The 14,294-nt window shown below is 31.8% G+C and overlaps 2 protein-coding genes and 1 non-coding gene across 8 annotated transcripts in view; 1 reads left to right on the forward strand and 2 right to left on the reverse strand.

The window, feature by feature from the left end:
* LOC123270511 (calcitonin gene-related peptide type 1 receptor-like) overlaps positions 1 to 14,294 on the reverse strand; it is a 280,947-nt gene that overhangs the window by 140,881 nt on the left and 125,772 nt on the right. The gene's annotated exons all lie outside the window — the stretch shown is intronic.
* LOC123270505 (UDP-glucosyltransferase 2-like) overlaps positions 3,270 to 14,294 on the forward strand; it is a 32,331-nt gene continuing 21,306 nt past the window's right edge. The window contains exon 1 of one of the 4 annotated variants that reach the window (XM_044736586.1): positions 3,270 to 3,891. In XM_044736586.1, the coding sequence (XP_044592521.1) occupies positions 3,475 to 3,891 (417 nt within the window). In that variant the 5' untranslated portion in view covers positions 3,270 to 3,474. Of the gene's footprint in view, positions 3,892 to 5,972; positions 6,489 to 11,058; positions 11,482 to 13,381; positions 13,832 to 14,294 lie in introns of those variants that run through there. The other 3 variants (XM_044736585.1, XM_044736588.1, XM_044736590.1) reach the window with 3 other exon arrangements.
* Positions 10,740 to 10,812, reverse strand: Trnaf-gaa. The gene has a single exon. It is a non-coding gene; the product is annotated as a tRNA-Phe (tRNA).

Consider the following 14,294-nt stretch of genomic DNA (forward strand, 5'->3'; position numbering starts at 1 on the left):
ATCAATTATTTATTTCATTAAGTTACCTTAGATGATTATTATCAGAAATTGAATAATAAATTTTACTTTAGACAGTATCATTTCGGTTGTATTAAAAATGATACTGGTTACTATATTTCCATCTAATAAACCAGTCAATCAAATGTATGCAAATCAGCTAATCCAAAGTCGTGAGCGGTATAAATTTAATCATGAGTTCAATCTGACATGACAACTCTACTCGAGTGTCCAGTGGATGGCTCTATACTCCATACTGAATGAACTTTGTCCCTGACCTCTCGTTTCCCGTCGAAAAGTACGTCAATCAGAAGTGGAATGAAAATTTTTCATCTATCATATAAAAGGGGAAGGGAAAACCGAAATAAAAGTCGATGTTTGTGACCATGACTAAAGGGAAGCCTTATCTCGCATTCATGCCTTTTCCTATTCTCCCTTTTGCATCATGTGACGTTCCAGTGTACAAGTATCGGACAAATGTCTGAATCATCGTATTGACATATTAACGAAAAGAGGACAAACTCGGTAAAAATAATTTAAACTGTGTCTATTCATTCAAACTTACTTTTTCCTTTTTTTACGTCTCTAAATAGACGTTAATGCATTTTTAACACCTTGTTATCGCTCGATAAAAGCTGGAAGATTTGAACGATAAAACGGTGATATTTAAGTCACGGAATGTAACTGATGACCTTTCAGAAAAGGTCATTAAGCAGATACTTGGTCTACATTTATGCTCAGCGTGAAATTCAATGATTGATAGAACAATCACATTTAATCTTAAAAGATTAAGATTTTTTTTTAGTACATTCATTAAATTTTTAGACTTCAAATTCTGGTTCGAAGATGAGAGATACAGAAAAACTGTTAGAATCTTTTCAAAAGATAATTTAATTTTCTACAATTAGATCACACGTAATTTTTTTATATCTCCAAAATTTTATGACCCAGATTTTACTTTTTGTATTTGAGTATTTTAGTTTATTTTTATTAATTACTTAAAAATTAATAGAAACAATTATTGTTATTAGTGCGGCGATTATTATTTAATTATTGTATTTATTTAGTTAATAATATTATATTATTGTTACCAAAGGTATGATTAAATTAAGAAATTAAGCGTGTGAGAAATTATTATGAAGCCGAGCCAATTAATCGAGCAAAAGAAATTAATTGTAAAAGAAATTAAAAGACTGGGAAAATTATTCTAAGTTCCGAACAAGATTTAGTATGGGAAAGTGATGAATGTATATAAAATGAAAGAAATGACGATTATTATTTTGTAAGAAATAATTTAGGTAAGCGAAGATTTTATAAGTCCCGAGGACAATTTAGTATGGAAAATCAACGAATGGATATATAATGAAAGAAATTGCGATTAAAATAATAAAGAATTGTGAATTTGACGAAACGAATGGATAGAAAATGAAGGAAATTACGATTAAAATAATAAAGAATTGAGTTTCGAAAATAAAAACTTAGAATTTGGCGAGACGAATGGATAGAAAATGAAGGAAATTACGATTAAAATAATAAATAATTATTTTTGAATGCTAGTTCGAGGACACCGGACAGGTGTCTAAAACGACCCTTCCGGTTCGTTACAAGAGAGTTAGGGGAAAAATGATAAACGCCAAAATTTGGCTCGATAAGGGAAGCAATTCTTTCTCGGGAGAATTACTCGGACGAATACTCTTCACCAAGTAATTCCAGAGGATGATACTCTACCTGGAGTCTGACCAAGGCCCAGGTAAGTATCGTGAACCGGCCGGATGAAAGTGCTACTCCCCGTGCCGAAGCCTTCAACTGAGGTACGGTAGGTGATCATAAGCCGTGTAGGTGGGGGCGAAGAAGACACTCTCCATTCGCTCTCGGGGTAGAGGTTTAGGCCCAGGGGTGACGGCTAGTCTCCTGGGAAAGCGGGGAACCAGCTCTTGACAGTTAGTTCGCGATTTTGAACCGCGAGTATGTGTGAAAAGAGTGTTCTAATATATTATTTATATTGTTTAATTTGTTTATATTGTTTATATCGTTTATTAACATGTTCAGGCCAATAAAGAGGTTTTCCTTTTTCTTTGATTTATTTAAAATAAAGTGTTTTGTTTATTATTTTGTTATTGATAATGTAATCCCCGTTTATGACCCTGGACTCCGGCGAGCAAATTTCGAGCCGGGGACAAATAAATTATTTATTTTTATAATTTCTGAAAACGTGGACGTTACAAGATTTCTACGAAATCTACCTAAAAATACTTCCCTCTCAATACAAAATTCATCCTACAAACATTCAATATTATGAAGAATTAGACTGATTACCTAAGTAGAAACAAAAAAATTTTTTTTTATTGTGACTGGTGGGACAGGTATTTGTGACCGGTGGGACAAGTACAAAATGTCTACATGAAGTTGTTTATTAAAAAGACTTTTATATTATTTCAACCTTAGAAACATTATTGCTTATATATTTAACTATAAATTATTTAGGATAATTAAAAAAAACTAATTCAAAAACACAAATAAAGGATTTAGCATGCTGACAACACGATCTCGATAAACTTAGGTGTTAATTAATAACGAACATAAAAAAATTTGTTCTTAAAAATATAATAATAAATATGATAGTTAATAACAAACATAGAATGAATTTATTCTTAAAACTATTAAAACAAAATTTGACCTGGATACAAGTTAGTATGGCTGAAAAGTTACTAGGAAAGAAAAATCGATTTTCTTATTGATTAAAAAAAATTTTCTTTACAAATTAGTAAAATCTAAACTTTTAATGATAAATTAGGACTGAATTAGAATGAATTAGAGAAATTTTTTAATTTTAGTCATTTTTTCATTTCGCATGGAATGTCCCTATAATTAAAGACACAATTTAATTTCAATTAAAAAAAAAAAATTTATATAAATAATAAAAGATATATTACTACAAAAAATGAGCTCTGATATGACCATAAAATACTAACATTAAAAAAATAACTCTTACAATAAAATTTATCAAAGGAAATTAAAAAAAGCACGCGATGATAATTAAAAATCTATTAAAAACAGATGCACTCTAAATCTTCAAGGTTCTCGCACTTCTAAATTGCGATAAACATTGTATTGATTTAACAACATCAAGCTTTTGATTTGTCATGACAAGCAAATCATGCTATTAATCACTGCAATTGATATCTACAATGAGCATGATATGAGAGCAGTTGCATAGGCGAATCATCGCTCTCCATAATACGCAACTATAACAATCAGAATAAAACTTTTCAGTGACTCGTATCATCTATGCACCAGCAAACGTTACTATTAACATTCGCTCTGAGATATCCGTACCGGTTATGCGACAAATCGGTCTATTTTAAGATCAATGTCATATAACATTACAACGATAAGTAATAATTAATCACCGTAATTAGTTATTTCATTCCATAACGTTGTACTTATCATAATTTGTGTTTTTTTTATCGTCTGGCCATGGAGATTAAGTATTTATTGTGTCTGTATCTCAGTTTTTCAATTGTTTCTGACCAATGTCACGGGCACAGAATTTTGGGAATCTTTCCCATGAACGGAAAGAGCCATATGATGATGTTCGAACAAGTAATGAAGGGGTTGGCTCGTCGTGGTCATCAGGTTGATGTTGTCAGTACTTTTCCGCTAGAGAAGCCCTTTCCTAATTATAAAGACTTGGCTATAAAAGCTGCACTGCCGAAGTTTGTCAATAACATGACCTATGACTTCTTTCAAGATGTTACTCAGAAGACTAACATGGTCCAGTTTTTGGCTGAAAATCCGGGAAATATTATTTGTGAAAAGGGATTTGAAACTGATGTTCTCCGGAATATTATTTATAAGCCGCAGAAGCCGGCTTATGATCTTGTGATTACTGAGGTAAGTTTTGGAACGAAAACTAAAGAAATATTACTTGCATGATATTTAGAAAGAATTTGCCAAATTTCTTAGTGAGTACTAAAAGGTAAATAGTTTACGCATTATTCTCCAGCCGCATGAAGAGTGAAGTATAGACTAGCGGCAGCTCCGTCTTGATATGCACTTTCCATCTATCTTTATGCGTTTTCCGGGAACCTAAAATGCTAAACAGGAAAGTGATGGGACAATAATGATATTCTTTCGCATAGTTCAGCGCTACCTTTTTTTTCCTAATCGATAGTTTTTAAATATTCTTATTGAGTGGAAAAAAACTAGTTGATTCAAAAGAAATGTTCTTTAGAAAATTTTTTGATTGTTTGGAAATATTTAGAGAGAATTAATTCAAGAATTTATCGAATTTTTTGTTGGTACAATAATTGGGACACCTTTGTCAGGAATTGGGACGGGGGCCTGAAAATAACTATTGGGAGTAAAAATGAGTTATTCTGTGATAAAAGCTTCTCAGGCGGGGTTAGACCCACTTTTGGGCGCCATTTCGGTAGCAAATACCAAGATCGTAATCGAAAAAGTTTAAAGTCACTTTTTAATATTAAGCTTGGGTATTTATACTTGCACCGAAAAAAAAACTACTTGGATCAAGATAAATTTTATCGGGAACGACTCTTGTTTCGAGATATTGAGGAAGAATTAAGTCAAGAATTTATGGATAGAATCAAAAAAATAAAACAAGAGAAAGAGAAAAATTTACACATTTGGGAATTTTATTTATTTTACCAATCACGAATATAATTTTCAAACAAGATGACCTACATTTCACTCAACAATTTTTATCTGCAGTGAAATTCATTGAACATATTAAATTTTTGTTTCGATCTTTACATATACTCTAGTAAGATTTTTCTACAAGCGAGAAGGCGTAGCCATCTAGTGGTAAAACCAAGAACTAACTTCTAATAAAAAGTACCAATTAATTTCACTTTATTCAAATGAAGCTAAGAAAACTAAACTAGCCCTCTGAGGCCGAGATGGGACAAACTGAGCCGCGTGGCACCGGAGTAGGGAGCGTGTAAAGTAAATGTGGAAGGGGGCGTTTCACCAAGAGTGGGGGAAACGCCCAAAAGCCTCAGAGGGCTAGAATCAAAATAATAAAATAAGAGAAAGAGAAAAATTTGCATATTTACAAATTTTATCGATTTTACCAACCACGAATACTATTTTCAAACAAAATGATTTAGATTTCTCCAAAAAATGTTAGAAGAGAAAATTTGGAATTTAAACTCTATCTAAAATCATTCTTATTGATTCAAATAAGTTGATTTCATTATTTAAACTTCAAATCATTTGCATTGTTTGATTAGTTATAATCCTAACATTGTCAATTTATTTAAGAAGATCTGTTTATATTTTTTTATGTACTTTTTACTTGTTATTTTGTATCATTTGCCATTCAGACATTGCCTTGGCATTTAAATTAAATAAATAAATAAAATATGGGAGATGAAAAAACTTTATAAGTAACTTATTTTGTAGAAAATTTCAACCTCTACAAAAAAGGTCATTATAAATTTTTTCATATTTTCATTATGCTCATAATTACACGACTCATGATGCGAAACATCAGATGCTTTACGATCGAAAAATTTTTTTCGCTTCATTTCGGCAACTATTTTTATTATTATAATCTTGTTGGTTCACGGAATCAAGATTGTTTGCATACTATTGTCAAGATAATTTAATGGAGATTAATTTGACACTTTTCAAAAATTAATTTAGTACAATAGAAAAGGAAAAAATCATCAAAATAGGTAAAAAAAACCAAAAATGAATAATTAAAATTTTGACCAATTGTATACACTTTAACAAATCAAGTTTTCCAACTATAAAAGATGACTAGCAATATAATATAACGGTTCAAATGTTAAATATAATGTCTCAATAGTTGCATATCGTTAATATAAGCCCCTCGTTAGAACGTCATTACATATAAACTACACTTAGACTCTACAATTACCCATAATAGATCCTTTATATTTAAATTCTCTCATTATACAATATTATACCAAGTGCATAAAAAATGAGCGGTCATTCATACATCGCTATCAAGTGAAACTCGGGCAGTGGATTACTTCAAGATCAATGTTATCACTCGTGAACTAGATAAAATGAAGGACACGAAACTGATATCACTTGCAATTACGTTTATATTTATATCAAATATAAGCACAAGTTACGGGCGTCCATACCAGGTCTTGGGGATATTTCCCTTGAACAGTAGAAGTCACTTTGTGTTTTTCGAACAACTGTCCAAGGGACTGGCTCGTCGAGGGCACAAAGTTGATGTCATCAGTACATTTCCCCAGAAAATAGCTTGTCTTAACTACACTGACATTGAGATACCCGCAGCGATACCCAAGCTGGTTAACAGTTTGACTTATGAATTTGCTCAGGAAAATTTAAATGTTAACAGTGACCAGGTCCATTTCTTCGCTCAGATTCCTGGGAATGTGGTTTGTGAAAAAGGATTTCAGAATCAAGTTGTGCTTGACTTGATTGAAAAGCGGTTGAGAAATACGGCTTATGATCTTGTTATAACTGAGGTGAGTGGTTTTTTCATCTTTCAAGAATTTTTTTGTCAGAAATCGATGACTTTATTCAAATCTTAAAATTCTGGGCTAAATACTAAAAAAACGGAAAAATTGTATCTTTTTTGTAGGAAATTTGATTCTCTGTCGAAAAAATCCTAATCAATTTCCCTTTACACAGAAAGAAAAATTTATTGACTGGAGAATAAAATTCTTGGCTCAAGAAAATTTTCGGGTACCTGAAGGAAGACCGAAGTTGTGTTGGCCGAAGTAAAAATTTTTCTTGAAATTCTATTCTTGGTAGGAGTAATTTTTTCTTAATTCAAATTATCATAAATACTTGATATAGCAAATTTTTATATTTGATCAAGATTTTTAGATACTTTAGGGAAACAGCGCCACCTACTTCAGCTGAGAAAAAAATTTTCTCACTTTGAGAAAATTTTTCTTTTGAATATTTGATACCCATTATATATTATTTTTGCGTGAAATTATACATATTGAATGGAAAAAAATGATTCATTATTATTTGATCTTTCCTTCAAAATTTACTTCTATCTTTGTATTTAATTTTTTGGAGCAAGAGAGAAATTTTCTCAAGACAAGAAAATTTACTTCTATCATGAACTAAATTTTTTGGAGCAAGAGGCTGAATTTTCTCAAAACAACAAGATTTTCTTGACTTGAATAAATTTTCTTGGATTAAGATACGTATTTCTTAAAGCAAGAGAATTAATTTTGTTGGAATAAGTGAAATTTCTTGTGTCAAAAAAAAATTGTTTTTTCGCTCAAAAAAATAATTAGGAAGAAAAATATATTTTTTGCTCAAGTGAACCTTTTTTTCTGTGTATCTCTTATCCTTTACCTGGAATTCAAATTTTAAATTTGATTTCAACATATCCCGTTAAACGACTTGTTTAGAATGTTGAAGGTAATCCACGCGATGTAGTCAAATTTTTAAAATTTCTTGAAAATCAGTAAATTCAATCTGCGTAGTCTAATAATTAATAAAAAAAATCTGGAAAACGGTTGACCCTAAAGGCCATCCCTGCAACTTCCCGCCAATTCCATACCTAAACGCTTGAAATTGCACTTATGACGTTTCTGAGCTCTTCGAGCTTAAAAATACAATTTGTGTGTTATATTGAGCTCTCCGAGCTCAAAGAAATAGCTTTTGAGCTCTTCGAGCTCAAAAGGCTGATAGAAGTTTAACCCTTTAACGGTTGACCTTGAATCCCTACTCCCAATTTCAATCGTCCGTCTTCTCCTTTAAGTGAGAGAGCTATAGTCTGTTTTGTAGGCAAGGGGTTCGAGAAATAGTAGAAGGGGGCGCACGGACACGTTATACAGTCAAGCCGCTACTCACACAGCCGTATAACGCGTTATAATTGGTTTTACCCCTTCCAGGCTCACACCTAGATTTCTCGAGACTCTAGAACGTTAAAGGGTTAATAAATAGTATATTACACATCTAGGGCAGTAAAATAAGAAATGTCTCAGATCACATGTAATTGTTGTCCGAGGCGAAGCCGAGGTCAATAAACATGTGATCTGAGGCTTTCTTATTTACTGCCCGTGGTGTGTATACTATTTTTCTCCTCGACGGAGGCAGAAAGCGGCATTTTCGTTTAGCGCAGCGGGACGAAAGTTGACGCTTTCCGCCCGGAGGTGAGAAAACAGTATTTTTTGAATTTTCAAACTGCAATAATTTCTAAATGAATAAATCGATTTTCACGCGGTTGGCAGTATTCCACGCACTTTTTCAGAATCTATGATATACATTTCATCACAAACTGATCGAACCAAAAATCTTAGAGAAATTTGAAAAATTCACTTTTTCCGAATTTTTTCGACAACGATAACTCACGAACCAATCAACCAATTTTTACGTTCTTGGTGGCGATTGACGTAATTTTTTGAGCTCTAATAATTATTCCATTTTGTCAAAAATGATCCAAACAGAAATCTCCAAGTTATGTGAAAAAACACCTTTTTCGAAATTTTTCGTTTTCGATAACTCTCGAACAAATCAACCGATTTTGATAGGGCTGATGGTAATCGACGTGGTTTTTTAAGCTTAAGAGCTGAGTAGTTTTTGGAATTGATCGGTAGAGCCGTTTAGAAGTTATTCCAAGAAAACGATTTTTTGATAATTTTATTTTTGAGATTTCTCAAAATCTAGCGAACCGAATCGATTCAAATTTTCACGAAATTTAATGGTAATGATACTCTTTGGATCACCACCTATTTCGATCCGATCGGCCGAGCCGTTCAAAAGTTATAAGAGGTTTACATACATACATACAGCCGCACGGACACCATCGCGGGAATAGTCAGGGAAGCTTCCTGGGACCTCAAAATGTCGAGATCTGATGAAAACTCGATTTTCGAAAAACGGGGTAAAAACAATAACTTCCCGATATTTGAAAATTTTCAATTTTCTTAGCGGGAAGTTAAAAATTAAAAAACAGTAGGTTTCCGGGATATTCAATCAAATAATTAGGTTTAAAAAATTGTATTTTTTACGTGTAGGTAAATGGAGATTCTACCAGCCGTGTATTTGGTTAAGAATTTAATGCAATTAACGATTTTAAAAAAATGTTATTTTCATTGAATTTGATTGAAAAAACAATAAGCTTTCGATTGAAACAATAAAAAAGTAGGTTTCCGAACATATTACGGAGATATTTTATATTTTTTATGAAAAATCACAAGGAACTTTCGTTCTTTAAATTCTTGTATTTGACTTGGCAACACCGCTTGCGCAGTTACCTGGCGCATAAGTAACTGCGGTTTTTTAAATGCTAGAAGATCTTAGTCATTTTAGTTAGACAACAAACATAAATAAATTTTAAGGTTAGGGAATTCTTGCGGTGTTGTCAAGTGTATACCGCACGGAGAAAAAAATTTCGTTCTGGTAACGTAACTGTAGAGTTACCACAACTATACACAGTTTACTGTTTTTTGTAGAGTTACAGTAACAAAATGTTATTTAGTTCTGATAACTCAATGTTGTTGAGCTCTCAGAGCTCTACGGGATTGTTCTCAGAGCCAAACGATATAGTTGGGAGCGCTCTACGTTTCGCAGTAGTGGAGTGCGCTGACATATTTCATAACTTTCTAAAATGAAACAGAATTATTTTGTTACTCATCCATATTATTAAAAATATATGAGAACAATTAAGTTTCCAGTTTATTTATTTAAGGAAATAGGTTTTTTTTTTGTCAAATTGAATTTCGTTAGAACAGTTTTGTATTTATGGTTTTTCAAGGTTCATTTGCAGTGACTGTTAATTTAATTTATTAGTTGAATATATTGTGATAAATAATAAGTTATCGGAAGACATTAAAAAGACCCCATTTAACACAAAATAAAATTTGTTTTCGTTTATTTATTTTTTCTTGTGCATATACGGTAGTGATTTTATGTCCAATATTTATTGATATAATTAAGAAAATAAGATAATTTTGTGACGACCGTATTTTTATTTTACAAATAATTTTTATTTGTAATATAAGTTCTATTATTATTTTATTTATATTATAATACTATTCTTATTTGTCATATACAATTATTGTTGGCAATATAAATTCGTTCTGCCGCATTTATTTATTAAATTATCAATGCTAAATGGTAAAAAAAAATTACGAAGCAGACTTCCAAAAATTTGTTATAGTCTCAGAACGATCCTGTAGAGTTGTGAGAGGTAAATAACGTTTAGCTCTCAGAGCTCAACGATGTAGAGTTGCAGGAGCCAAACGGTATTGTTACTATAAGAATACGTTAACCTACTGGAACTTTTTACAATTAACTAACTACTATAGAGTTTCTATAGCAAAATTTTTTTCTCCGTGCGGTAATTCAGAGTGCTATATTTTTTATTAGTCAATTAAATGTTAATAATTATCTAATAAGTAAATTTTTCGGAAATTTCCACACAAATGTTATTAATTAATTTAAAAATTAATTTTGAGATGCATAACAAAAGTATTTCTACGAGTTATTTTTTTATAGACATTATTTACACTAGGAGGGCACTTGAATCTCCTTATACTCAAAATTCTGGCCTAAATACTAAAGATACAAAAAACAGAAGAAACCTTTTTTTATAGGAAATTTTTTTCTCTACAAAAATGATATTTATTTCTCCGTATTTTTCACCTGTCAGCTAAAATTTGAACTCAAATTGATTTTTTGAAAATCTCAAGTGTGTATAACTCCTTAAAAATCGATCAATTTTGTTATTAATAGAAATAAAAAAAATTTGCCGGAACCCGGGATTGAACCGGGGACATTTAGATCTTCAGTCTAACGCTCTCCCATCTGAGCTATTCCGGCGTCATATTGGAAGAATTCTTCATGCACATTATCAACAAAAAATTCTCTAAACTTAGTTTGTATTTGGCACAACTGTCTAAATTGATGACAATTTATTGACTCGAAAGATTAATACTTATATATTTATCTTCTCATGCCTAATATTTATATGACAGTCCGCTGATAACTTGTTACATCACTAGGTTACTCTGGTTCGTTGCACTGCCAAATAGCCAGTCGATGAATAGAATTAATCGCGAGTGCTAGTGGTCTAATCGAAAAATGTCTTACAAACTGTTTTTCGCTTTGATTTTAACGGTTATTTTGGAAAGCAACGGCTCCCGTATTTTGGGAATATTTCCGATCTATGGTAAAAGTCACATGATGTTCTTCGAGAGCCTGTTCAAAGGATTAGCTCGTCAAGGTCATCAAGTTGACATTGTCAGCAATTTTCCTCTTCATAAGCCGTATCCAAATTACACTGATTTTGAGATACCTGAGCTATCACCAAATTTGATCAATAAAATGACTCTTGACTTTATGGAAAAATCGTTTTACGAGATTAACATGGCTTACTACATGGCTGAAGATCTGGGAAATAAAATTTGTCTAAAAGGATTTGAAACTCCAGTGTTGCAAAATTTAATTAAGACTCAGCATAGTCCAGCGTATGATCTTGTGATTGTGGAGGTAAGTTCTTTTTAATGTAACAGCTGTTGCGTTTTCTGGTTTTTGCTTTGGTTTAGTGAAATTATACGAAATTGTATTTTGATACATAATTTTTGGTGTAAACATCAAAATTTTCGTTTGTTTTGGATATTATTCGATTTTGTTAGAAATCGAACTTTTGAATTGGGTTTTGGAAATCAAAGAGAATGAAAAAAAAATTTTATACCAAATTGAACAGTTTGAAAGTTTTTGACATTTTTTTGTGGTTATCAAAAAGTAATTCTTGAAAAATTTTAGCTTTTTTTGATTACCTGTTCAAACGATATTAAGTTTTTAAAAATCGCTTTTTTGGTTAATTAAACTTCCCGCTAATTCCATACTTAAGCGCTTAAAATTGCAGTTATTAAGTTTTTGAGCTCTTCGAGCTCAAAAATATAGTTTTCGTGTCATTTTGATCTTTCCGAAGCTTTTTTGAATTTTTAATCCACAATAATTTTTGAATGAATGAACCGATTTTCACGTGGTTGGCGGCATTTGACGCAGTTTTTAAAGCTTCATAAAGAATTTTTAAGTTCAAATTGATCAAACTAGTAATTTCGGAGTAATTCCGAAAAAACACTTTTTTGGTTTTCTTTCGATAACGATAACTCACGAACAAATCAACCGATTTTGACTGAGCTGGCAGCAATCGACGTTGTTTTTTAATGTTAAGAGTTGATTAGTTTTTAGAATCGATCGGTTAAGTTGTTTAAAAGTTATTCTAAAAAAACCACATTTAAAAAAAATTTTTTTTTGCAGTTTTTTTGAGATTCTTCAAAATTTACTGATTCGAATCGGTTAAAATTATATTTAAAATCTAAGTTTGGTCAAGCCCCTTCGAATGGCGCTAACCACGATAAAATCGGTCAAGCCGTTCAAAAGTTATGAGAGGTTTATATACGGCCACACACACACACACACACACACACACACACACACACACACACACACACACACACACACACACACACACACACACACACACACACACACACACACACACACACACACACACACACACACACACACACACACACACACACACATACATACATACATACAGATATACGGACATCATCGTAGAAACATTCGGAGAAGCTTCCTAAGACCTCAAATGTCAACATCCGTTGAAAACTCAATTTTCGAAAAACAAGGTAAAACAAATAACTTCCCAACTTTTAAAAATTTTCAATTTTTTTAGCGGGAAGTTAAAAATGATAAAAATTGAAATTTTTTTCAAGTATTTTATTCATGTACTTTTCAACCGTCTACTAAAGGAGCAATATTATCGTGAATGGCACCTAAATGGATTGCCACGTTTGCTATCCAGTCTGTTACTCATAGCTATACGGATTGTACCTGTAACGATACTCTCGTTGCAATACAGTGGATGGCTCCTAACAGAAAAATCTTTTTTCTGTTTAAGCTTTAAGTTACACTAATTTCTTTCTGTTTTGCAATAATTTTAACCTCTTTAAGTATAATTAGAAATTAACGAAGAAGTCTCAAAATTTAATGTTACGACAAAAGACCTGCAGAAAAGTTACCCGAGATGATATACAAGAGGAAATATCTTTTTTCAAATAACGATGACAGATTTGTCTCGATAACTTTTCGAAGTTGTTGAAACCACCTTTAATTTTTTATTTTTGCGATAATTAGTTGCTAAAATATTGATGTTTGGGTATTTTGTTACCAAAAATTCACTACGGTCTTCATTAGCCACGATTTTACTGATTCTTAATAAATTAATTCAAGAATTGTTAACGGAAAAATACTCTATTATTCATAACCTTGACTCGTTTTGACCTAGCCATTAGATAATCTATCATAACATTGATATCTCACAAACTCATTAAAGTGATGCATCTAATCTCCATAAGCTTAGTCTCACGGTAATCATCCGATCAAGCTAGTAATCAAAATAATGAATCTGAAGCCGCTAATTTTGTTAATTCCGGCCTTAACCTTGTGTGACGGCTACCGAATTTTGGGAATTTTTCCTCTAGTTGCAAAAAGTCACATGATGTTATTTGAGCAAACAATGAAGGGACTAGCTCGTCGCGGACATCAAGTTGACGTCATTAGTGTCTTTCCTCAAAAGCAGCCCTATCCCAATTATACTGATTTGGAAATTCCTCCAATCTCACCGAAATTGGTTAACAACATGACCTTAGATTTTGTTAAGACTTTCTTTGAAGACGTCAATATTGTTTACTACATCTCTGATACTTTTGGAAACGGGCTTTGTGAAAAAGGATTTGAAAATCCGGTTGTGCAGAAGTTGATCAAAAATACTGCCAATCCGCCGTATGATCTGGTAATCGTTGAGGTGAGTCTTGATAATAATTTTTGCTTCTGATGAAAATTTTGCAAAAATAGTTGATATTCTATGTTATTAAGGTAGTTCGGTCATAAATGCAAAATTTTAAGTTTTCGAAATTTGAAATATGGGTAATAGAATACGCATTATATGTGCTGTTAAAATTTAAAATCAATTGACAATACCAGAAATGAGATAATTGTAATTAAAAATGACATTTCAGCACAGTCAGTATGGGTGGAGAGTGAGAAAATCACAAATATTAATAGTTGTAGCATTGAAAAGATTTTAAGATCATTTCAAAAAACTGATACCTGTTAGAATAATATACTTAAAATAATCCAAAGAAATTTTGAAAATTTTGACCATGTAGTTTTTTATAAATTGTTAATAAACTGGGTAGTTAAGGTAGTACCCTCGCGACTTACGTCGTCAAAAGTTTATGCTAGAGTGTACGGTACATATACTTGAG

Source organism: Cotesia glomerata, linkage group LG8, assembly GCF_020080835.1.
Source record: "Cotesia glomerata isolate CgM1 linkage group LG8, MPM_Cglom_v2.3, whole genome shotgun sequence".
Taxonomy (NCBI): domain Eukaryota; kingdom Metazoa; phylum Arthropoda; class Insecta; order Hymenoptera; family Braconidae; genus Cotesia; species Cotesia glomerata.